The 24,794-nt window shown below is 38.8% G+C and overlaps 2 protein-coding genes across 5 annotated transcripts in view; both read right to left on the bottom strand.

The window, feature by feature from the left end:
* LOC146375206 (calcineurin subunit B type 1) overlaps positions 1-14,939 on the bottom strand; it is a 29,567-nt gene extending 14,628 nt beyond the window's left edge. The window contains exons 1-2 of the mRNA XM_084948008.1: positions 14,650-14,939; positions 2,128-2,167 (exon numbers count right to left, since the gene is read on the bottom strand). Coding sequence (XP_084804134.1) covers positions 2,128-2,167; positions 14,650-14,652 — 43 coding nt within the window. The 5' untranslated portion in view covers positions 14,653-14,939. The remainder of the gene's footprint in view (positions 1-2,127; positions 2,168-14,649) is intronic.
* A 1,342-nt stretch (positions 14,940-16,281) lies between these two features.
* cnrip1b (cannabinoid receptor interacting protein 1b) lies at positions 16,282-23,863 on the bottom strand. 4 transcript variants are annotated; one of them, XR_014802035.1, is made up of 4 exons: positions 23,249-23,863; positions 21,783-21,915; positions 19,841-20,035; positions 17,804-17,853 (listed from the first exon to the last, which is right to left on the bottom strand). XR_014802035.1 is itself a non-coding variant. In XM_084949297.1 (3 exons), the coding sequence occupies exons 1-3, from the start codon at positions 23,425-23,427 to the stop codon at positions 17,689-17,691; spliced, it is 477 nt and encodes a 158-aa protein (XP_084805423.1). In that variant the 5' UTR covers positions 23,428-23,855; the 3' UTR covers positions 16,282-17,688. The 4 variants fall into 4 exon arrangements, 2 of the variants coding, with proteins under 2 accessions (XP_084805423.1, XP_084805422.1); XR_014802034.1 differs by having other exon boundaries at positions 21,771-21,915; positions 23,249-23,862; XM_084949297.1 differs by lacking the exon at positions 19,841-20,035 and having other exon boundaries at positions 16,282-17,853; positions 23,249-23,855.
* Positions 23,864-24,794: the final 931 nt, after the last annotated feature.

The following is a 24,794-nucleotide window of genomic DNA, read 5'->3' as shown; positions in this document are numbered from 1 at the left end:
AAAAAATAAAATAACAAATAAAAAGGAAAAATAGAAGGATCCTGAACTTAGAAATAAGTTGGATAGCAAATTTCACAATAATAACAGAAGCAAATATATTCTAACATAATAATAATAATAATAATAAAAAAACAATGCCTAATATATAGGAGGAAATCATCATTCTCTTTCCTAAATTCCCACATGTCTGCATATTATGTGTATCTGTACACATATAAAACAGTTTTGTCATTACTAATTACTTTGAACTGACAGTTGGTCACACAGATTTTGGTGATCTAGGTACTTATAACTTATATACACGTCCCACCTAAAATGTTTTTGGCTGAAACAAGCAGTAGCTAGCTAGCTGTACTTGATCATTGCTATATCACTGATGTATGCATATGGTCAGATCTAGAACAGGCCTTAAATGTGGGAGGTCACCCAAGTTTAATTTTGGCTCATGTCTGTAACCATGACACAAATGGAGCCATCAGAGCAATAGGAGAAACACATCCGGGTATTGCATTCTTAATTTGGCATTTCTTGTCAGTGTTTGTATTTGATGCCTAAGTAACGCATTTAAAAACAAACAGCAAATAGGATTGATAACATTTAAAGAGAACGAGAAAGACAATTAGACAGTGGTGACCAGAAAAAATGTAGCTAAAGAGAGAGACAAAGACAAGGACAGGGAAGCTGTTAATATCCTGGACTGAATACAGAGTTCCTTTATGGGTTCATTACAGGGTCATGCATCATCCAAAATTCATCTCCCTCGTTATGGTGGTATAATCCTGGGGAAGGAATGGCTGGAAGGCCCGGCAGGCCAAGGTCCCGTTCCCCACAATGTTACAGTAGGACAATCTAAGTATGGAAAAGCCACAGTGCACACGCACTGTGTCATTAAAAATATAAAAAAATATTCAAAATGTCATTTTGAATATTTTTATGCGTATGTTTGTCATGGTAAGCATGCTATGCAAATATAATTATAATAAAATAGCAAATTAACTTTAAAACAAATTAACTCATAATTTACAACTTAAACATAAAGCAAGCAAATCGTCTGTTTTTGCAAAGTCATCCCCAGCTGCAATACTTGCAAATTAATAAAATCCCTGTGCATGTTCCTTGAATATGAAAAAAAACTGCAGAAAAACTACTACTACTAAAATTCCTGCCCTTCCTATACCTCTCCATCCCATCTCCATCACATTACCTGCTTCACCTGGTTTGATCAAGATTATAACATACAATAATAGTTGTGGAGAAGAAGTTTATTTTAATCCAATTCTGCCTCATACAAGACTTTTTTTACACTGTGACACCAAAACTCACAACAGCCTCGGTAATCCTGATGCAAAAATGATTGTTCTTGTCTGAAGGTCAATCTAAACAGCAGTACCCCTAAACTACGAGGGACCTGTCACAGTCTCAGCACTCATTAAACACATCCAGCAGCGCACCCTTTTAGCAGGTGTAAAAATGTGCAGTTTGCACCAAAGAGAGCTGGTGAGAAATCTGCATCTCTGAGGACTTTTCAACAACACAAAGCAGTATGAGCTTGTGTGGATGTGCATCATCAGGTAGGGAAGGTGAAGGAGGCCAGCAAAGAAGAAATGTGAGTCATATCTTCAGCTCTCCTCCTCCTCTTGAGCTCATAAACCTGAATATGTCTGTCTACCAGGCAGACATCTTGTAAAAATAAAAAGAGCATAAGAGACTGATTCCAAGACAATGTCTTCACCATTTCATCACTTATGCATGATAAATCATAAAATGCAGCTAAGCTATGATGTAGTTAAAATAATACTGTAAGAGATTTTTAATTATAAAGATTTTTAACCCAAAGGAACCCAGAGGAAGTCAGATCAGCAGAAACACCAGACATTCAATGAATGGCATTTTATCAGAGGACATTCAAATTCTGTAAACTGGATGTTAAACCCAATTTGTAGTACTGATTTTTACCCTTTACACCAAATGAACACTGTCTCCTTACTGGAGAGTCATCAAAATATTGGTTATTTACTAGTCATGTCAAAAAGCCCAGAAAACGTATCAAAATAAGTATTTTTTTTATGTTTTTTTAGTAAACTAAGTTTTGTACAATTAGATGAAGCAAAGATTTAAGCTACTTACAGTGTGAGCACATCTCCAGGGGGTAACTGGCTTCATTTCCCTGAAGAAAGAAGAAAGGCAGAAAGTTCAGTTTAGGTTGTAATAAAATATCACAAAAGCACAAATATTTCAAATTATGTGCAATAACAGTAACAAGTTCACTCATATCAGTTAAATGTATTTAAAGACCCCAGACTACAGCAGTTTCTGAGATGGCCAATAGGATCCAGTCAATCTGCAGTCTAATTCTGAACGTCTTTTTTTTTATTTTTATTAATAAGAGTATGAAAACTCTTCAGCATATGTGTACTAATTAAAAGTTAGTGCAGCACAGACATGTACAAATACTTTTCTACAAAACAGACTGCTTCCTTGTTGATCAAACAAACAATGTCACCTACGAGGAAAGACAACATACAACAGGGCCACATGATTTTTGTTAGGTACAGGATTCATTTTCATACCACATTTTATCAGTGACAGTAATAGTGCGGCCAACAGGACATTAATATGCATTTATATTTGATTTGTGTATTTAATCTAACACAAAGAATTCCAGAAATTCCAGGAAAAAAAAGAAAAAAAAGAAATAGAGGCGTAACCGATCTTGCCAGCACATCTTGCCAAGATCCAGAATCAAGACTTAAAATGAATGGCTTTATTGTTAAATTCAAAGTAATGGATTGTAACCATAGACACTGTAAACGATGTCCTGTAGCCTCTATGTCTGAAAAGTGAAGTCAACTCAAAATTTGCTTAAGCTTGCAGTCTTTTTTTGAAGAGCAGCAGGAGGCCACGGCACTGGCAAAAACACTTCTGGTTGTACATTAGTCCATAAACATAACATTCCTCAGCTGTTTAAAACATGAAGTTCATTTAGTAAATTATAGTCAGTGCTATTAGACCCAGAGTCACACAGAATGGTTATGGGGGTTCATATGAAGGGGGTGAAATAGTTTAGAGCCTAAAGTCAGAGTTTTCAGTGTTTTCAGTGTCACAAAGAAGAGCTCCGCTTCACCTGGTCATTAGCAGCACAATTATTTTAGTGAGATCCTCAGCAGAGGGAACAGGCTTTATATATTTGAACTTCTTAAAATGTGGTTCAAATATATAAAACCAAATGAAGGAGTGCAATAAAGCTACCTAAGATCATATCGCTATATACAAATGTCTTCAATGCAAACTTTGTGTGTCACTGTACCAAAGGAACTTACGGATGATACAGAAAATGAATAAATATCTTCTACATGTTTTGCATTACAGCTGAAAAGGAAAAAAAAAAGAACATTTATTACCAGAGAATAATGAAAATAGATTTGGCCAAGAAAGCCTGTGTTAACAAGTTGAGACGCACTCTCGTGATACCCGTGATCTTTAACTGTTGTTTAAGATTTTGCTTACCAGATAATGCAAAGAAAGGCATTTCAAACAGTACACCAAAGGACATGTAAAGTTTTTTGTACACAAATTGCAATCTTTACTATTCTACATTATAGCAAAAACACGGCTTAGCACTGAATTTGTAATGTTTAACTGAACCCCCAAAAATTATTAAAAAACAAAAACAAAGTCATGCATCACACACTGCATTAAATATTCAAAAGAACAATGCCATCCAGAAAATCCCGCAGTCCCTGGCTCTTCTGCATGGCAGTGTGTGGCATTGGCTGCAGCCACATGCGCATCCCATCTTATCCAACAGTGAAGTGTCGACTCAGCCCAAATATGATTTCTGGCAGAGAGAACAAATGAGGAGTCTCTGAAGCAGAGAGGTAAGGTTAATCAGTTGGGGAACATGCAGCTGACAGCTACACGGCCCACATTGCCAAAAATGTCCTACAGTTTCATCAAAGAAGGCCAAACTAGACCTACAACACTATGTGATCTTTCTTTTCTGATGGTACCACTCAGTCAGAATTTGTCAAATTCCATGAATAGCAGTAAAAAAATAAATAAAAATAATTCAGTGAGTGGTGGTCCATGTCCTTTCCACTAAAGTCTGACAAAAAAAGAGCAGTAGGGACACTTTCCAGGCAGACCCCACCTCGCCTGTAAAGTGGATGAGAGCAGGTGGCACCAACAGGGGGTGGAGACAAAGAGCTGCAGTAATGTCGGACTGTTTCCATCAGCTTTTTGTTTCTACAGGAAGTCACAGAAACACTTCTTTCCTGTGAGATCTGATCCCAACTTAATAAGATTGCCAACAATATAAATGCAAATGCAGTCTCAAACAGTTGAAATTATGATTTTTTTATTATGGGTAGTCTATTCAAATGCAAACTAGATCACTACTTAAAAAAAATCTAATAATATCTGAAACAATTCAATATTCAATGCCATTTCTGATAGCCAGGACAAAAGTATTGCCACAGCACAGAGGGCTGAAACTTCTAAGTGTTAAGAGATGAACAAAACTAGGCTATATTATGACTTAACAATAAAACGACAACACTGTGAGTGTGGGGAGGCTGGCCTGTATGGGCACTAAGGTGGTAGTATTAACCCACAACTAGTGTATCAACGCTGTATAAGGTGACCATTAGAACCATTTCATATTCAACATATTAGATTAAAATAAATTTGATTAAAAAAAGATTAAAATAAAATACAGTAGATTCTTTTTGATTCCTATTTCAGAAAATTGTAAACGTCTGGTATTTGATCTTAGGTACAGAAAAAAAGCAGTTGTATGAATGTATGTGTGGTTGGGTGAATGAGGCTGTTAGAATTTTTTTTTAAAAAGTCCATTTACTATTTTACCATCAGGCAGGAACTGGGCAACATCTATCGTGCCTCGGGACCTTGCAGTCAGTAGAGATATAACTGTGGCACCTGGCTCTAAAAACTGCAGTTGCCTTGATCTTGTGATGTTATCATTGCCTGTTTCAATGACGCAAGGATGTTTTCCAATAATACTATGGCGCACTGTGTGGTAACTGTCAGTGATTCAGCACAAGACAGTGAATTTTTCCAGATTGAGCCTATTAGTCCTCAGTATGCTTAACATCCAACACTGTTTGATGAATGCAACAAAAAGTTATATTAACTGTGGTGAAGGTAAATGTAATGTAAATGAACTACCGAAAAGAATCCTACCGTTTTTGATCTTGAGGATACATAGGCATTATTTTTACATCTGACAGCAAACAGAGCTTTAACTATGCTGAAGCATGAATGTAAATTAGATCTCACAATTGGTTGCCAGTACACATATTAAAGTAGTACTCATATTATTAGCACTACTCATAATTTACTCACATTATTCATATTGATTAGAGAGAAAAAAAAAAAACACAAACTAGAGCCAGTTATGTCATATACCAGGTTGTTGTTGTGCTGCTGTGTAACAGCAGACTTACCTCACAGAAGTTGAGGTATTTTAAGAGCAGTGAGGAGAAAGAGGTGACACAGGATTAGCCAGGAGAACGCCTTAGCATTTGACACCCTATCAGAGTGGAGTCAGTTATGATTAGAGGTTGACATGGTTTTTCTCTCTGGAACAAGTTGGCAATGGCTGGGTGCTGCCAGTTTAAGGGATTGAATTCCAATGCGTAGCGCATGACTCCACCATTACTGAGGTTGGGTGTCCCATTGCCTGTGTGGCTCTGTAATAGTGACAATGTGATACTTTATTGATCCTGTAGGGAAAAGTCCTTTTGTTTGCTCCCCTATATAGCGCTCACTCAGCTACAGAATAGCATAGCTCTACAGAAATGTGATGACTTGCTTAAAAATTTCAACAGGATTTGAAACTGAAGGCCTTGAGCAAATGTCTTCAAGTTCAAGGACAGGTTCTCGGTGCTTCCTCTACCTGCCATGAGACTTAACAGACAGCTATGACAAAACTAAAGATGATCCAGGTTAAACAGAACAGGTCACTTTTTTGTTCATGGCTTTTAAATCTTGTAAATCTTTTAGAGCCAAATGGACCAAAACAGATTAACAGATAACATTTTTATGCCATTTTTGACATTTAGGAAGCCTCTCTAAAACAAAACAAATAATGAAAAAAGCAGACTTTGTAATAACTACCTCAACAAAATGGTGTGCAAATGTTTGAGGAGCATACTTCTAACTACATCCCTAACAGCCACTCTCAGTTCAGTGTTAGCTATAGGGTCTCTGGAGGTAAATAGACTTACTGCAAAGAAGATTTGGTTTTGAGGATTACAGGTTTACTTACTAAGGCCTACCTCCTGGGGTCAGGAGTAACTCTTGTCATGTCTTCTGTAATAAACCACTTCGGCAGCTCTTGTTCAGCCATAAATACTCATGATGGATACCAGATGGATGAATATATAAAAAAAATAATAATCAGAAAAGGGGAGGGTGATACATGAAATGAAAAAGCATCTTACATACACAGACCAGAACACAGGCACAAGAGAAAGACTAGTGTTGGCTCATTTATAATGCATGATTCATTCAGAATCAATTAGGCCTCAGCGCACAAAACACATTCTGTATAATGAAGAGTTTGGCATCACGGCTGGTTGAGTCGCAAAGAAATGACCGGCACAAGAATCTGGCCAATTACAGACCCACAGGGCCCAGTAATAACATCAGTGAGTGACGAATTCAATACATGGGCCTGAAGACTTGGAGGACTTTTTTCAGGCTTTGGCAAGATGTGAGAATATATTCTCATAACAAATTGAAATAATAAGAAGGTACATAGTGAGCGAGAAACTGCATTTCTAATTTATTCTAAAAGGCAGAAAACTTAGTCATATGAAGTCATAAACAGGTGAACAGTACAGCAGAGGTTCCAATGTTTTATTTACTATTGGCAGCCCTCCCTCTACTGATATAAGAACTAAAAATAAAAAAATTTTCATTGCTAAATAAAAGATGATTTTTTTGTGTGTGTGCACAGAGCAGAGGAGAAACTGGTGAAGATAATGTTAATGGAGCTGATGACAATTCGTAACTTAAAGTGCAATAAAAGCCAGCCAAGAAATTTAAAACCAAAAATGGACCGATGCTGCCCCCCAAAATCTATGAAATTGAGCCTTGAAAACAGAAGGCGAGGGTGGGCCACAATAAGACAGTCACAAAACTAAAAATGTATGCAGATTTCCACATAGAACCATCTGCAATAAGCCTTTGTGAGGGTTGGGATTTCAAACCTTCTGTCAAAAGGACAGCAGCAGCATGAGGCTGTGACACTAGTCATTCACTTCCCTGCTCAAATGATTGAAAAATAATACTTCTGACAAGAAATCAGTTCCTCACTTTACATAAATAACAATAAAACAAAATGATATCATTGATACGAAAAACTTTCACATTTTTCTACTGTGATTAAATCAGAGTTGTAACACTCACGTACACACTTGCACTGAGGTGCCCTGAGTGCAGCGAGCCCAATGTAGAACATGCTGGAATGAAGCGATGACTTGCATAAATCCTAAAAATTAATCAACACTGCAGTGTGTGCTCTAGGCAAATTAGCATAGCGTAGAAAATGCAGGAACAAAGCAGAGGCACACATCACTCGCTGAATCCTAACGGTGGTGCATGAGATATTGTGCATAACACCACAAACGTTAGACTAAGAGACAAACTGGACCAATCTATATTTCTTGCCTAGGTTGTTTTTAATTTAGATGAAAACATTATCACTCTTAGTTATGCATTCATAATGCATAACACTGAAACAGTACAAGTGAAAGACAGTCAATAGTGTGCATGAATAATCAGTTATTGCTCGTTAAAGTAACTCCAAATGCAAGAAAAAAAATCTGAAAATCCTACTGAATACAAGACAATATATGCGAGCTTCTTTCTCTGGCTTCTTACGATTCCTTAGGGTAAACTGCACCCTCTCCCTGCTGATGACACTTTCAGCAGATAATGTAATCAGAATTGCTTTGAGTCTTTGGCTTGGCCACCAATGTGAGTCTGAAATCACAGCAGCTATTATCACATTTCAAGTCAACACAAAGGCTGCCCTGAAAATGAATGCTTTCAAGTATTAAAGATCCCTAATTTGGCTTTAATTCTCTGCTTTGAGTATTTATGTATTAGACTTTCGTGGCTAAGGATGAAATCTGGACTGATACTCTACCTAGTGTCCATTTATTTCCCTTTAATTATCGTTAGCTTGCAGGCTACATGTGTATGAGGCAATCCGTTTGCCCAGTACTTAAAGGAAACCCCTTTTTTTCTTTAAATTAACACACCTGCGGTTAGGGTTAGGGTAAAGGTTAGGTTTAGCAACACCAATGAGTAAGAAGTTATGTCACCAAGACATAGCCACTAAAGCGTATGCAGACATGGGTGATTAACTAACAAAGTTTCAGTGTAAGAAGTAGTATACCATGATTGCTGCCCTACAAGAAAAACAATAGAGGTCCAGTTCATGCAACATTACAATGGTCCCCACCCACAACTGTTCTCTAACACCTTCTCTTTGTTATAGAGCTTAAAGGTTTCAGTACGTTAGGAGTGGGGATGTTGGCTAGATAAAAATATGCAACTGATGTTGTCTTTAAGATCTATGGGAACTTGTGAGAAGCAAAATTACTGTTCACAAAACCAGAACGCTCAAAAGCAAAGAACTGCTATGTGCACTGTGTGGATGTGGACACAGGGAATCAATTAAAACAGCATTCCATGTAAAGGCATCTGTGTGTGTATGGTTTGGTGTGTCTGAATTACTTTTCCACACAATTTAAGTTACTGATCCATTATTCTTGAGGTGGAAAAAGTGTGTTGTGTGTGTGCAGAGCTGTCAGTTTGTTTGTTGCGCATTTTCTTTCTGCTCTGCTTATTTGGTTAGTTCAGGGATCACAAGACTCCCCTCCTCCGCACAAATGTGTCTGTAAGTATGAAGCTTACCATATAGCCGAGATTTGTGATAAACATTACCAAGTCTCACAGCAGAGAGCAGAGCTGAGCTGAGCTGTGCTTTCAGACTGCTTTTTAAATAGACTTCTAGCCCTTATTTTTTTTGCCTAACTTTGTACAGCAGGCAAAATCCAGGCTAATAACCAACTGACTGAGAATGATCTCTTAAGAAGAAAAGAAAAACACCCAAAAACCAAAGAAACAAAAAAAGAGGCTCAGTTACATAGACCAGAATTAAAATAAACCATTGCTAGTTTGAAGCCATTTGTCTGTTTGAAGAGGCACTCAATTATTTTTCTGCTCCTCTCCAGCGTCTCTCACCTTTGTAATCGTGTTTTGCAATATTGTCTTGGTTGCCGTGTTTGCATCTATCCTTGCTTTTATGAGAATGTGTGTGTGTGTGTTTCTCCATGGATGCGTGTGGCTGTCTGCAAATGTGGTGAGGATCTGTACAAGATTTAGGAGTCAAGTGCAAATATGAAAATAATTACCACAATCTCAGCAGCCTGAAGGAACTCCAGCAGGGCTAATCCTCTCAGCCATTTCTATCCTTGGTTTGGGCCTGTCTTCTGAGGGTTTTGAAAGCCTCATAATTCTATGTAAACTAACAATGCCTAAATCTTCTTATGAATTAACACAGTGGAGATAAAACTACACTGTATTTGCCAAATACTGAAAACATCTTTCTTTCTTTTTTATTTATATTTATTTTTGTAAATCAAGGTGTCAAATAGATGACAAAGCATGGCATGATTAAGGCTAGCTCTGCAATTAGTGAAGAACATCACATCACGCAAAAGTATAATACCTACCAGATAACTGAAAAGTTGCTACCATATAATCGTGAGAGTTATCAGTTTTTTTTTCATTTGCTCATCACGCCCCATGTACAGACAAAATGCCACACTCCTGGGTTCAAAGCCATAGTGCATACAGTTGATGGGTGACAGGTGGCTACATATATTTTTCATTTACCGTCTGAGTCCGCCTGGAGTTTCACATAACAAAGCATGTAGTATTAAATGAGATGCAAGGTTATTTCTGGCTACACTGAAGTATGATTCAAATATCCTCAGAATTGCTACTGAATGAATAATTTCAAAATCTTAAAAACGTAGCATTTTAGTTTAAACTAACAAATACTACTTCTGTGAGGATTCATTCAGGAGGCAACTCTAGCCTCAACGGTAGCCTAAGCAGGAGTATCAATGCAAGTAAGTTACAAGACCTAAAAGCAAATGATGTTCCTTTTTTATATATTACAGCAGTTTATTAAGGATTTCAATCATTTTTCTCCATCACATTGGTGAAGAGTAGGTATTGGGGTTAGGCAACCAAAGTCATCATTTCAGCCAGCAACAGATTACATTAATGCGCTAAACCTATGGACCACTGCAGGTAAATTGTTTCAGGGCAGATAAAATGCTGAAGACAGTAGCTATTAGTTAATGAAGCCCCATACTGTTGGTTCCATTATTACCACTGACAATGTGCAAAATATGCTTTTAGAGGTTAATTAAATGTAGTACTTTTGATGCCTTGAATGCTGATGAGGTAAATGTGATTTAAAAATCATCCCCAAAGCCATCAATCAGCTATAGATTCTTGCCAAGAGTAAATTTATCATACTGACCACCCTCTGTAAGTCTACAAAAAAAAACCTCTGACCTTTAAGCTCTATTGAACTGTTTCTAGTACCACAAATCCACTGAGCATCAAGTTCCTACCAATGGTTATAGAGGTAAGTTCTGAATGATAATAAACTTTTCTTTTCACTGTGCACATAGATTTCCAAACAAATAGGTGTTTATTGAAGAAACTGACTAGTTTAGCTTATGCTGGTGACTGCTGGCTCCAGTGCAAGCCATGGATTCTGCAGAGATGCAATGGCCAGTGAGGAGAATAAATCCAGATTGAGTGGGCTGGTTGGAAGTGCTGTGTGGATCACGTAGTGTTGATCATCACTTCTGTTGGTGGTTCACTGTGGCTTTTATCTCTTTTACATTAGCTACAGCTCAATCCTTATGTGGGTGGTGCTTGATTGCTAGGCAGCATATGGTCCCCTTAGCATCAGATCATTCCACTACATGCTTAAGCAACTGCGCGTCCCTGCCCCCAACCTCTCCTTGCGGCTGAGAAGAATACATCTGACAAGCCATAGGTTGCCACAGTGCCTGCAGGACGTGCATGTCCTGACAATCCACGGTCTGATAGTTGAGATTGCTGCAGGGCAAATCTAACAAGGTAAGCATACACCGGAAAAAATGTTTCCTCTGACAAAGTAAAGAACCCCCCAGTTACTGCTGCCCCCAAGTAATGAGATGCTGCTCTTAATAGCTGGTTTTTGTGTGTGATTTATGAATTCCTTTCTATTTACAGATGCAAATTTTCTGCACTCATTTATGCAGAATTAAAGTCAGGGATGATGTAGGCCCCTTATAGTTGTTTAGCAATTGTATGAGTAACACTCACTTCTAATAACCCAGTATCCAAATACCCTCTTTGCAATAATGCAAACATGTTCCTAGGCCCGGGCTGGTGAAGTGTCAGATCAGGAAATTTCATTTATTTCTTTACAATAAAAAAAGAAACAGCAATAACTCTACCAACAGACTGGACAACAGTTCCTTTTATGTACTTGCAAGAAAGGGCCTCAACCCACCGCAATCACACCTCTTGTGTTTTCAATGAGAAGAAGAACGAGCAGCAAAACCAGTGAATGAGATGTCTACGTACGCACAATGTTGTTTTTGTGGTTTGTTACCTAGTCCGCAGCACTACAAATAAAAAACACAAAATAAAAAATTTCGCTGAATAAACATTTTACAAATATCCATGGGCATGATATACACCAGGTGTTTACAATCTTTTTTTTTTAAACACTGTTGCAGTCATACAGTCAGGATTATTATAAATGTATGCTTAATTAAACTAAACATGTGCAACACGGTCATATTCAAACTAAAGCTTCTGCATGCAAATGCAATCTATAAACAGCGACTGCTGTTTACAATGATGTGTATAAATGCAGAGTCTCAACATGACAACATGAAAATTGCAGGCAAAATGAGAGCAGGAATGACTTCATTGGCTTATACACCGCTCTGAATTCACAGTCATACCAAATCTCTGCTTTTTTCCCCCTTTTTAAATTACATTAGACACTGGCATCAACATGGTCACAAAGTTTTACTTGGTCACAATAATCCCACCTCTAGTGTTTGACACGAGTAGTTCTCAGTTCTAAAGCTGCAAAAGTGTTGATACCGCCTTGATAAAGTTCTAATGGCGAGATCCTGCTGTCATTATGTGACAAATTGCTTCGAGATTAGGCACTGGCTCCAGACCAACCCTCATACCGCCTTAGTGAAAAGAGATTGTAGAATTGGTGATTTTACATCAGCTAGTGTATACAGAAGTGAGGTTTTGCTTCTCTAATCTTGATTATCAGGAAGGATATGCACCTGGTGAGTACATATTACGTCAAGTAGCAATGCAGTGGCAAATGGGAATGTACTTACACAATAGCCTTCCCAAGATTGAATTTTCTAAGTCAATATGCATAACACAGATTAAAGAAGGGGGGAAAAAAGGTCTAATAATAGCCAATTCATTTTGGGTATAGCAAGTCATGACAAACTATCTGACTTTGGTTAACATTTTATAGAAGAAAAAGATAAAGAAAATGTTAACACTGTTTCTAATAACCGTTTACTTTTTAGATGTCATAAGTGTTAGCATGAACTAACATGTTAGCATGTTGTTAGCATAACCCAATTAAGAATTAATATTTTAATTTTTCCTTTTCCAGACAACAAGAAAACAGGAAATTCTCCGTCCCTAGACAGATTATAAATAAGACCAATAGCTAGCGTTGATGTGGTTGATACTGCTTATTTTATATCATGGGTGAACTGTCAATAAATACGGTCTGCAGTCATTCTGTAGTGTAAATGAGGCTTTTGGGACAACATTTGGGTTAGAGGTTAGATATGGGGCTTAGCCTTGAATATGCAAAGGTCAGCCTATTTAATGACCAATCACTGCTCTTTATTCCTGGTACTTACCTCAACCTGAAGACGACAAAGCATTTTCAGTTATTGTCCCCAATCTGGATTTTTCAAAGCCATCGAAGGACCCACCTTCATCCCCCTTAGCCTCCTCTTTCCCTATATCAGCCTATGCTTATACAATTTATTTACTTATGTACTACTACTACTAATTAACTACTTCTCTTATTAAAATAGGAATTTATTTAATTATTCTTATGTTTATAATTGCTCGGTAAAGCAGAGGTGTCATACTCACTTTTTTTCATGGGCCCAATCTGATCTCAAGTGGGCCAGACCAGTAAAACTATTGCATAATAGCCTGTATGAAAAACACCCCTTTAAATGTCTCCTCTCTTTTATAAGTGCAAAGAACTACAAGCAGCTTCTTGTAGTTCATTTTTTCACATTCAACGAGCCATCAATTGTAAAATGAAGGTGTAATTAAGATAAATACGTAAAAACAAATGAATTTCAACACGTCCATTTTACTATTTTTGGCAGGTCCAACCGTCATTACATGTACATTACAATTCACAGATCACAGTGGATCCAAAATAGGCACAAAACTCTTACATGTCCAGTTTTTGTAAACAGACAAAAAAAAAATAGCATTTTATGCATTTACAATTGTAAAAATTTGGCTATATCTAAAAATACTTCCACTATTTTGCATACATGATTTCTCCTGTGTAGTAATGCTGGCATCACGTCGCCAGACCAAGAACTGCAGTGCCTTTTATTGAAATAAAGAGAGTAATTAATGTCTTTGCAAAGCTATCCGGTGGGTGGAATTGGACCCTCTAGTTGGCTGCTTTTGGTCCTCGGGCCACATATTTAACAACCCTACTGTAAAAAGCATTTGGGTTACAGTTTTTAGAAGCAAGTCTAACTAATATATATATATATATATATATATATATATATATATATATATATATATATATATATCCCTCGATGTATAGGCGCACACGCACACCAAACAATCGTATGAAGTGTGTGTTGCAGGAACAAGCCTGTGGCCTACTATGGAAGCCTCCTCTACAACCACAGGTAGAAATGATACAAATGTAGCCTCGGCCGATTATTGCACTTATCACAGTTTAGTGACTCAGACGAAACAATGTTGCAACCATCAACACAGCGCCATGCTATCTAGAAAACACACCGAGATGGATGCTATATATTTGAATGCAGTGCGATATAGTAGGAGCAAAGACCTAACATAAGCAGCCGTTACATTTTCCTGTCTGCTGTGTCAAATGTGCCACAAATAGTCGCCAGCCTAGGCTTAATAAGCGTGTATTTTTGTTTCGAAAACTCATTTGCACAGGCCTAGTTGCTAATAAGAGTGTAGGCTATGTCGAGAAGGGATAAGAAATATCTGGGCCACAAGCTGCAGGCTACTGTCAGCCCTGGGGTATTGCACAGAGAGCGCGACAGGGAGCCAAAAGTGGGTGAGAAAAGCGTTTCCTTCTCGCCACAGCTCTACGTTTTTTCGACCGTTCACTCAAAGCGGAACGCTCGCTACGAGCGAGAACCTGTCAAAACTGAACTATATTCGACACATTAAAGCACAGGCCTGTCCACTGGTGTGTTCACCAGTCGGCGGAGGTTGAAAATAAGAGTCGTTGCTGCTTACCATCTTGCAGGTCGGATGATGAAATCCAAGCGATGTGAACGGAAAAGGAGGTTACAACAGCAGAAGTCAGCAGGCCGCCGAGCTGTGGCGAGAAATACAAGAAAAATACGCTGTAGGTGCTCTCGGCTCTCGTCCTGGCTTTACACCCAGGTTCAGGATCTCTTAACCGTTTCTCTCTCCTTCACCGAGGCTTTCACTGCAGTGGCTGAAGGGAGGGAGACCCGCTGGGAGGGGACAGTAAGCGGAGGAGGAGGTTCGGTTTGACAAGCAGGCGGTGGCGGAGGGGAGGAGAGAAGAGTCGAAGGGGGGGGAGGTGCAGCAGTACTGTACATCCGGGAACTGCTGGGTCTATCGATTTATTTATTTATTTGTATTCCTGCTTCGAGTACAAGTTTGTGCACGTGCTCCCCCAACTGGCTTTATGACTGTACTACAAAAAGCGGCCAATCTAGCCTTCGACTATCAGCGTCTCCTGAACCTCAGTATATCCAAGTTTTACATGGAGTTCATTTTTGTTATAATGCCCTAAAGTGCTTGAATTATTCCTCGGAGATTGTGTTCCATATTGACACAGTAGCTTCACACAGTTGCTGCAAATTCACCTACTGAATCTCCTTGATATGCATCTGCTGTTTCACCACTTGCCAAATGTGCAATACTGGATTGAGAGCTGGTGAGTGTGAAGACCAGATAAGCATACCGAACTTAATTTCACGTTCAAAAAAACCAGTCTGAGGTGATTTTACCTTTGTGACATGGTACATTATCATGCTGGAAGCAGCAAGGTGTCAAAAGATGGGTACACTGTAGTCATAAAGGGATGGACATGGTCAGCAGCAATACTCAGGTAGAGTGTGGTGTTTAAATAATGCTTAGTGGTCCTACGGAGCCCAAGGTATCCCAAGAAAATACCCCCTCACATTTACACCACCAATAGCCTGAACCACTTATACAAGACAGAATGGGTCTATGATTTCATGTTGTTTATGCAGAATTCTTCTTTTTGACAGTGTGCTTGTTTCTAGATTGTCTTATCCTTGTATTTATCCCCAAACACCTTAATAAATCACCTATAAACATGACCCAAACAACAGCAATATGTTTTGTGCGAGTATGCACATAATGTGATTCTGCAGTATGGTTTCCTTTGTGTCAGCCAATTTCTTCTGTACTATACTTTTTTCGGAGGATGTGCATGGATTCTTTGTTTGTTCCTAATTCCATTCCATTTTTTAAAAATGTATACAGTGCCAATTCACGACAACATTCACCTCAAGGTCTATTATATTGTAAGGTAAAGACCCTACAATTTTAGAAAGAAACACCAATAATCACACAAACTTCTATGACGAAGCACTTAGTGACAGTGGGAAAGAAAAACTTCTTTTTAACAGAAAGAAACAAAAGGCAAACTGTAGGAGAGAGAGCCAGAGTCTAGTAACTGGCCGTGATTAAATACAGTAATGTTGTATAAACACACTGAAAGTGAAAAGAGAAGAGTGGAGAAGAAATGCTCTGTCCATTAAGCAAAGCCCCCCCCCCCGCTCCCCACCAGCAACATAAGCTTATTGCTGCATAACAAAGTTTTATTCCTAATCTTAAACATAGCACAGAATGAGTGTGCCACGCAAAAAGATTTTTCATTTTAATGTCTACAATGTAAACAGTCAACACTATCACAAAAAAGGTCAGAACAATACTGAATATAAACTTCACCACAGAAAAATTTTAACATCACATTTGACACCAATTTCTTGCATAGGTAAGTAAAGTATTTAATTAAAAATAGTTGTCATTTCTACAAAGTACACACAGTAACGTAAAAACATTTCACATGGTCCACTCACTGTACAAAAATACATTTTTTTGAAATATCATATATTTACCACATTAAATAGAACAAAATGGTCCAAATATTCCAAATAAATTATTTGTCTTTACACACAAATATCCGTGGCAAGGACCACTGTTAGAGGTAGAGAGAATAAACATACACTAGACAGGGGCACAACTTCACCCAAATCCAAAACTCCTATTTGCCACACTGTATTACACAAATGATAAAACACACTGATCCACAACACTACCCTGAGGGTTTCATTCCAAAATTGGGACTATTTTAAAAATCACTCGAAGTGTGACAGCAAAATTTTAGATTGCTGGTTGCTGACTCACAAGACTCACAAGTGCAATCCATTGCAAAATGATATGGGCTAAAAACATTTATCAAACAAGACAGTTATGATTTTGGGTAACAACAACTAACCAAAGTTTGCATAGAAGCAGTCAACAATGACTTAAAATGGCAACAGCACCAACAAAACAGCTGTTTGGATAATAAGAACAGCCTTCAGCCTTGGCACAGCATAAATGAAGCTGAATTCAATTGAACTGAACTGAATTCTAAATTTATATTACAGTGACAGAAACAGTTGTTTTGATTCTTGTATAAATTACTGCACTTGTTAAATCAGACAGAGAATGATGTAATTAATTTTTAAGCATGTCTGAAGAATTTCTTTAACCACACTAGAATGCTCTGTGTTTCCTTTTGTGGAAAGCTTGGATTTTGAAATGAAACTCTCTGTAGACGTTCAGTAGCTTCAAAGTACATGCACATCTGTACAAGCACCATATGTAAACAGATACTGTAACTAAACACACAGGCACTCTCACACACATACACAAATGTACATACATGTAACTCTTGTCACACTTGGGGTTTACCAGATGCCACAAAAAAACTGCATGTGAATAAAAGTATTTGCCTCATAAAACTTCATTTAATTTTAGCCTCAATAAATGCGAAAAGACTGGAAACATCGCTGCATTTTATATTTCAAACCATTAGAAATGAATTGGCAGGAGCCTGAACACACTCTTGAGGGCATAATGGAGGGAAATCCTGCATTTTCTCTTCAAACACCTTTAGTTTTTCCGATATTGGCAGATTGCAGACAGACAGAAAACAGAGTAAAACCACAGAATTGTCTTCATTTCAAAACAACATGCAGATGATTTAAAAAATCTTTCAGACCATCACACAAACATCTCCTTGTTGACCCACATGAGCGTACGCGTGTCGTTGGGTTTGCATTCGTATTCAATGCTGTTGAAGCTGTTTCCCCACTGGCAGTGATCCCTCTTGTTGTAGTTGTAGTACTTCACCTGCCACACCGTTTCAAACATTCCCGCCTCTGTGAACTGAAGCAGAAGCAGAAGCAGATGTACCACTGTGTACATACACTGGCGCACACAATGATGTAGAGCACATGCAGTGTGGTAGACTGGAACATGCATGGGTACTCTCTCTATAAAGGCACAGACTCCTGTTGCATCATGTGTAAAATCATTTGAAGATGCAGTGAAAAGGGAGCATACTGACAGCACAGATGGATGCACACACAGGCACACACACACACACACACACACACACACACTTGCAAACACACACACACACCAGATCATCCCATAGGCCTCAGTGTGTGAACTCAACAGATGGGTCACACATATAAATGTATGTAGACACAAATAACACAGTATTTCATAATGTATTTATATTTCATTTTACTGCCAGAATACCAGAAACTTTAAATTTATAAATATATATTAATGTATTTTCATGTAAAATCTTAGCATTAGGTGTTCTCATTGCCATAAAAATCTATGTAGTGCTGCTTGCAGAAAAAAATGTGATCACTGAACACTGCACAATTATTACCAAATGCAAGAGGTATTTTTGTGATGTTTGTTATGGTCCGCAACATTTACTACTCTTTATGTATATGTATGCGTTTTCCCATTTCCCCTATCGTCTGTCCTCCTGCCTGTTTTGATCAAATCTGTCCCAGTGTACCATCTTCAATGATGTCACACTTTCTAAAAATGGAACTTGAGCAAGGAAAGTGGAGGATGCTGGAGAAGCTGCGATTAAAGATACAAAGTGAATCTTCAGGGGAGTGTTTTTATCCATGGTGCATGAAAAGCTGTGACTGAGTGGGCAGTGCATGTGATAAAATATATACATGGGGTGCTGACGGTTCTTTAAGTTATCACTTTAACCCGTTAAGTTAAAGTGTCTTAACTTGGCAAAGGCTAAGGCCGATTAACTTCTTATTGCCAGCATAAAAACAATTTGTTTGACAGCACTCACTGGATATTCAAAACAATGGGATAGTCCATGGAGCTCACTGAAGTCTAAGAAAGAAGGTCTTCTTGAGATTTGAGATTCCATTTGAGAGTCCAAGATCACCCGTTGAAACAATTCTATATATTAAAACTTAGTTGGATGTGTCACTACTTTGCCAATACCCAAAACTGTCACCCTGAGATGAGAGGAAGTTGACTGAGATGTTCAGGAACTACTACCAAGGCTCAAGCCTGCCATGAACTGCAAACTGGAAAACCAGCATCACTGTTCACAGTGAAAAGTTTTATGTCACTCTGGAGTGAGAGGGGACAGACCTGCCCCTTGAAATTTAATTGAAAAATCGACACCTTCAGCCTTTACTGAAATTTGTAGCTGCCTATATGGACAAGCGGATTGCCTTCTGGAAAAAAGTTTTTGATAGGACAAAATAAAGATTGAGCTACTTTGGCCGCAGTGAGAAGAGGTATGTTCTGAGGAATAAAGATGAGGATTTCAAACCTAAGAACACTGTAGCAACCGTCAAACACAGTGGTGGTAACATCATGATCTGGGGGCCGTTTGCTGCCATTATTACTGGTACATTGCACAAAATTGATGGAATAAAGAAGGAGGAGACCTGCTTCCAAATTCTTCAACCTTGCCTTAAATCAACAGCTAGACGGTTGAAACTTGGACAGAGTTGGGTGTTCCAGCAGGACAATACCTGGAAACACACATCAAAGCTCAGTCCATGTCAGGAAACAAACCAGTTTAAATGAACTCTACCAACTCTGTCACAAACAGTGGTCAAATATCCAGCCATAATAATGCCAGAATCTTGTTTATGGCTACCAAAATTGAGATACATCTTGGTGGAGAGTGGCCGAGCTAAGATCTTGTGGGACTTCCAGATACAGACGTACAAAATGGTGGTGGCTAACCAACCAGACATAGTGGTGGTAGACAAGCAGAAAGCAGAAGAAGATGGCCATAGTGATAGATGTAGCGATACAGAATAACAGCAACATCAGGAAGAACAAACACAAGAAACTTGAGAAGTACCAAGGGCTCAAAGAAGAGCTCGAGAAGATGTGGAGGGTGAAGGTAACAGTGGTAATTGGAGCACTAGGTGCAGTGACTCCCAAGCTAGGTGAGTGGCTCCAGCAGATCCCAGGAACAACATCCAAGATCTCTGTCCAGAAGAGCGCAGTAAGGAACAGCTAAGATACTGCGCAGTACCCTCAAGCTCCCAGGCCTCTGGTAGAGGGCACGAGAGACAAATTTATATATATACTTTTGACTCTGTGTGGATTACAGAAAATATAAATAAATTCAAACTTATAATAATAATAATACATTTTATTTGAAAGCGCCTTTCAGAACACTTAAGGACACTGTACACAGCACAACACATAAAACAAATTTAAAATAGCAGAGTAGAAAGGTTATGTGGGATAAGCAAATTTGAACAAGTGAGTTTTGAGTCTAGACTTAAAGAGAGAAGAAAGTGATATTTCCTTAATCAGGAAGTAGGGAATTCCAGAGTCGAGGAACAGAGCAACTGAAAGCCCTGCTCCCCATGGTGGAAAGACGGGCAAGACGGGGAGAGGGGACAGAGAGAGAAAGAGAAGAAGAAGATCTGAGACACCGAGATGGGATGGTGATCTGAACCAAATCAGAGAGATATGGAAGGGAGAGATGATGAATTGCCTTAAGTGTATACAAAAGTATTTTGAAATTGATGCGATATTTGACCAGGAGCCAATGAAGCTGCTGCAGGACAAGAGTGATGTGATGGATAGAAGGGGTCCTGGTGATAATATGGGCAGCAGAGTTCTGGATGCGTTGGAGCTTGTGGATGGATTTTAGAGTAAGACCGAAAAGAAGTAAATTACAGTAATCGATCCGGGAAGTAACAAGGCTATGAACAAGAATGGCAGTGGCATGTGGAGTGAGAAAAGGACAGAGACGATTAAACTTGTGCATCTAATTGTTGTTTTTTGAAGTCATTAAAGACATATGCTTTACAATCAATCCACCCTGGAAAAAGTAATTAAAAGTTCAAAATTAACATGAAATTCATGACCATGATGAATATATATAGCCTTCTGATCACAACAGTAATATTACACAAATACTGAGATATGATATAAATATATAATATATAAGTTGTGAATATGCTTAAATGTAGGTGTAAATATAAAAGTAGTCTTAAGTACTCCTACGCTCATAAAATACTGTATCAGGCTAGCACAAATCAATGGACCGGTGATGCAGCTGTGCCACCATGCCTCACTTGACATTAATCTCAGGATTATAAGAACATTATGAAACACAGGTATAGATGAGGTGAAGTGGCTGAACACAGATGAGATCACTTGGTGATTAAAGGGCTGGCGAAGACCAAATCTTTCTATCAGCAGGTGATTTGATTTTAATCTGTCTCCATCCCATTTATTCCTATTAAACATCTAAATCGTTTGAAAGTTTTAAAAAGCTAAAATTTTGAAACAGTTTTTTTTCAATAAAAATGTGTGCCACAGTTATTATTATGTTGAAGTAATTGTAAGATATGACACAACAAAGCTGGTGGAGGATCTAGAGATATATTAAGAAGACCAGGTAAGTAGTCTAAATGCATCCAGATTAAGAATAAATAGATGATCTGTTTTTTTCTGAAGCCAAAAAGGGCCTTGGTTGCTACAATGAAAAACACAAAACACTACAATGCTTAACATTTAAGTCTTAAAATGAGTGAAACTGAAAACATGACTTGCAAAACTGATAAAAGGTCAATCAAGAGAACCAAAATCCAAATTGAAGATACATGAATGATAAAACCATCGTTAAAGAATTAGAATTTTTTTTAAAGAGCTTACTGGGAACAGGGAAGCTCTTCATCAGGTTTCTTTACCAGCTCATATCAAAACATAATTCCTAAACACTCGAGAACAGTTCTTCCACCTCTGTGCTGTGCACAGTGTATCCATACCTGTATGCTGACCTGAACTGGTTGCCTCTCTCCACTTTTGGTATGTGCCACACCTTCTGTCTCGTACAGGCCAGTGTAGACCACAGACTGTGGATCTTTAGACTGCTGCTCCAGGGGGAAGGTCACCCCACCCACGCTCATTGACCTGTATTGACCAGATCACACAGCAAAAATAGAATCATCACAAAACAGCAAAGGTATGAAATGCATGAATGAAAATAGTTTTACACAAAGAGGGAGGGAGAGAGAAAAGCAGAGGAAGAGGAAGAGAGAGAGAGAGAGAGAGAGAGACTTGTGTTGACAAATCAGTTGGTGAAATAGGGCTACAGCTGGGCTTCACTGGCTTGCCCCACATTCAGTTCAACACCACCTATGCATCACTGCGTGTGTGACCTAGTTTTACATTGGAGTGCTCCTTCAGTAATGTTTTTACATCCTGGTAGTTAAATATCCGACGCTAATCCTTATTGGGAGATGCGAGTACAACAACTCACATTACATAATCATGAATTGTAGGCAAATCCCAGGAGGGCGGTGCCACAAAGCCCAAACACTGGAGTCCTAATCTGCGGGGGATTTGACGTGCAGCCAGTTGGGGTTTATGCTGCCTTTATGTGCTCCACGTAAAATCCAACTTTTGAACGTTGAACTTGGAAACAGTCTCTTTACCCCGTTGAGCGCTCCAGCAAGGCTTGCTTCTAATTCAGTTATTATTATTATTATTATTATTATTGTTATTATTATTATTATTATTATTATTATTATCGAAAGCTACTTAAAAGAGGTAAAGGGGTGTGTTGTTTTAGGCTCTCTGTATTTTAGGCTTGAAAATCAAAATCAAGCCTTTAATAAAGAGACCATCAGAACATCGTTGTAATCGACTGCAGGTTTAAAATCTGCACTTGCCTTCTCTTCGGCATATCTGCTAAGGTCAGTGGTATCAGTGCGTCTGCCTTATCCTTGGTCAGTTACAACAAAGACATGTATCTAATTACTCTCAGTGCAGATGAAGCAGAAAAGCAGTGGTGCTGTAGTGCAGGGTATTTCGCTTTAAATGGGAAATACATTAAATCAGAAACAAACAATACGACAAAGAAGTCCCAATATTTAATAAATTCAGGGAGGATTAATAAAATATTCGTAAAATAACGTCATACAACCCCACAGGTCGCTATAGAAATAATTATTTAAAGGGAAAATATCATCAAAAATGGCAAATCAGACAGAAGGAAAAATCTTCATTATTTGAAAGGCTTTCTGAGCTTTTATCGCCATCCTCCAATAACGTTTATCTGAATGCCTGAAAATATGTCAGCGACGCTCTTTGATAAATGAAATGATCTTTGCGTTTCCAAAAATAGAATATAGATTTAGAATATGGTGATCTGGACGTGATATTTGCCTCCCTGGATTAATAGGTTTCCCAGCAGTTTGGTTGGGTTATGACCTGGTCAGGAAAATCCACATGGGCTACCTACGTGGCCTCGACCGCTCCTGGTTTAACAACCACCTCGATTTTGTACTTCGACCCGGTCAGAAGCTTGATGGTTCGGGTCTGTCCGAACCGGGTCCCGTCGGATTTGAAGTACACGGCTGTGTTGTTAGGAAGCATCTTCAGTGAAATCCCAATTTTCACGATCTGCGGAACGTTGGCCATGTTTCCATATAGCTAGTGTATCTCAGGAGGACCGCGGGGTGTGGGAGGGACCGTCGATCAGTTCGTGGAAACTGAGAAATGCCGTGTGGTGAATCCCAGAGAGCACCGCGCAGCACGGGGAATTGCGCTGCGTAATCCCGTCCAACCTCCAGAATATAAACCTAATCCCAACCGTTGCACTCTCTCCCTCTCTCTCTATACACACTCTATCACCGACTCTAGCCACCATCCTCTCGGTCGCTCTCTCACCTATCGTCACTGTTTTCTTGCAACACAACCAATGCTGCTAGTATAATAGGTCATCTATTCTCTCTCTTTATATCTATGTATATCTACGTTGTCATCGACCAATGTAAAATTTGTGTCTCGCTGTCCTTGGTGCTGAAGTCGTGCCAGTTAAGACAGCGGAGCACTTAAAGTGATCCTCAAAGGACCGATTAATCCTTGAATACTCTTAACACCGCGCACAACTCTCCTTGGGTTAAGCGTCGAAAGTGACACATGGTCACAAAAACACTTAAAATGAAGCAGTTTGAATTTTAACCCCCAAATGCACGAAGAAACAAACCTGGTCTCAAATTCTGTTCACAGAGCCGAATGACTGAAATTAGTCAGTGTACAGTAAACAGCATTAGTCTAGCTGGCAGTAGTTTCGAATCTATTTATTGAAAAGAGAAGTGTTATCTATATACACTAGAAAACCCCAATTTTTTCAGGTTTTTATTGAAAATTATGCAGTTTAATGTCTCACTGAGCTCTGAAATGAAAGCATAGTACAAATAAGCAATTAGAGTTAAAAAAGAAATCATGGAATCAATTTACAAACCAAAATTTATTCTAAACCTTTGACTCATCAAAGTAGCCACCTTTGGCAGATATAACAGCTGAACAGCCTGGTGGCACATTACAATAAAAATCGAAAGCTCTTCTCATATCTGTTGCAGAGATTACCATAAATGTGGGGCACATGTAGGTTGCTTTGCTTTCACTCTTCTGTCCAGTTCATCCCAAAACCAGCTCGATGGGAGAGACTGTGCTGGCCACTCCATACTTTCAAGCTTACTGTCTTGTTCTTTTTTCCTAAGTAAGTTTCTGGCATAGCTTGGACTTATGTTGTGGGTCATTATCTTGCTGTAGGATGAACCCCTGACCAACTAGGGGCCGACCAGAGGGTGTTGCATGCCGCTGCAGAATGCTGTGGTAGCCGTTTTGGTTCAGGGTGCCTCTCATGCTGTACAAGTCATTGACCCTGGATCCAGTAAAACAGCCCCAGACCATCACACTTCCTCCTGCATGTTTGACAGTTGATGCCACACACTGTGGAACCATCCTTTCGCCTACTCGATGGTGTACAAAGATCCTGCGTG

Source organism: Perissodus microlepis, chromosome 13 (genome assembly GCF_051167445.1).
Source record: "Perissodus microlepis isolate ML-2025 ecotype Zambia chromosome 13, ASM5116744v1, whole genome shotgun sequence".
Taxonomy (NCBI): domain Eukaryota; kingdom Metazoa; phylum Chordata; class Actinopteri; order Cichliformes; family Cichlidae; genus Perissodus; species Perissodus microlepis.
This window is presented reverse-complemented; position numbering and strand designations above follow the sequence as displayed.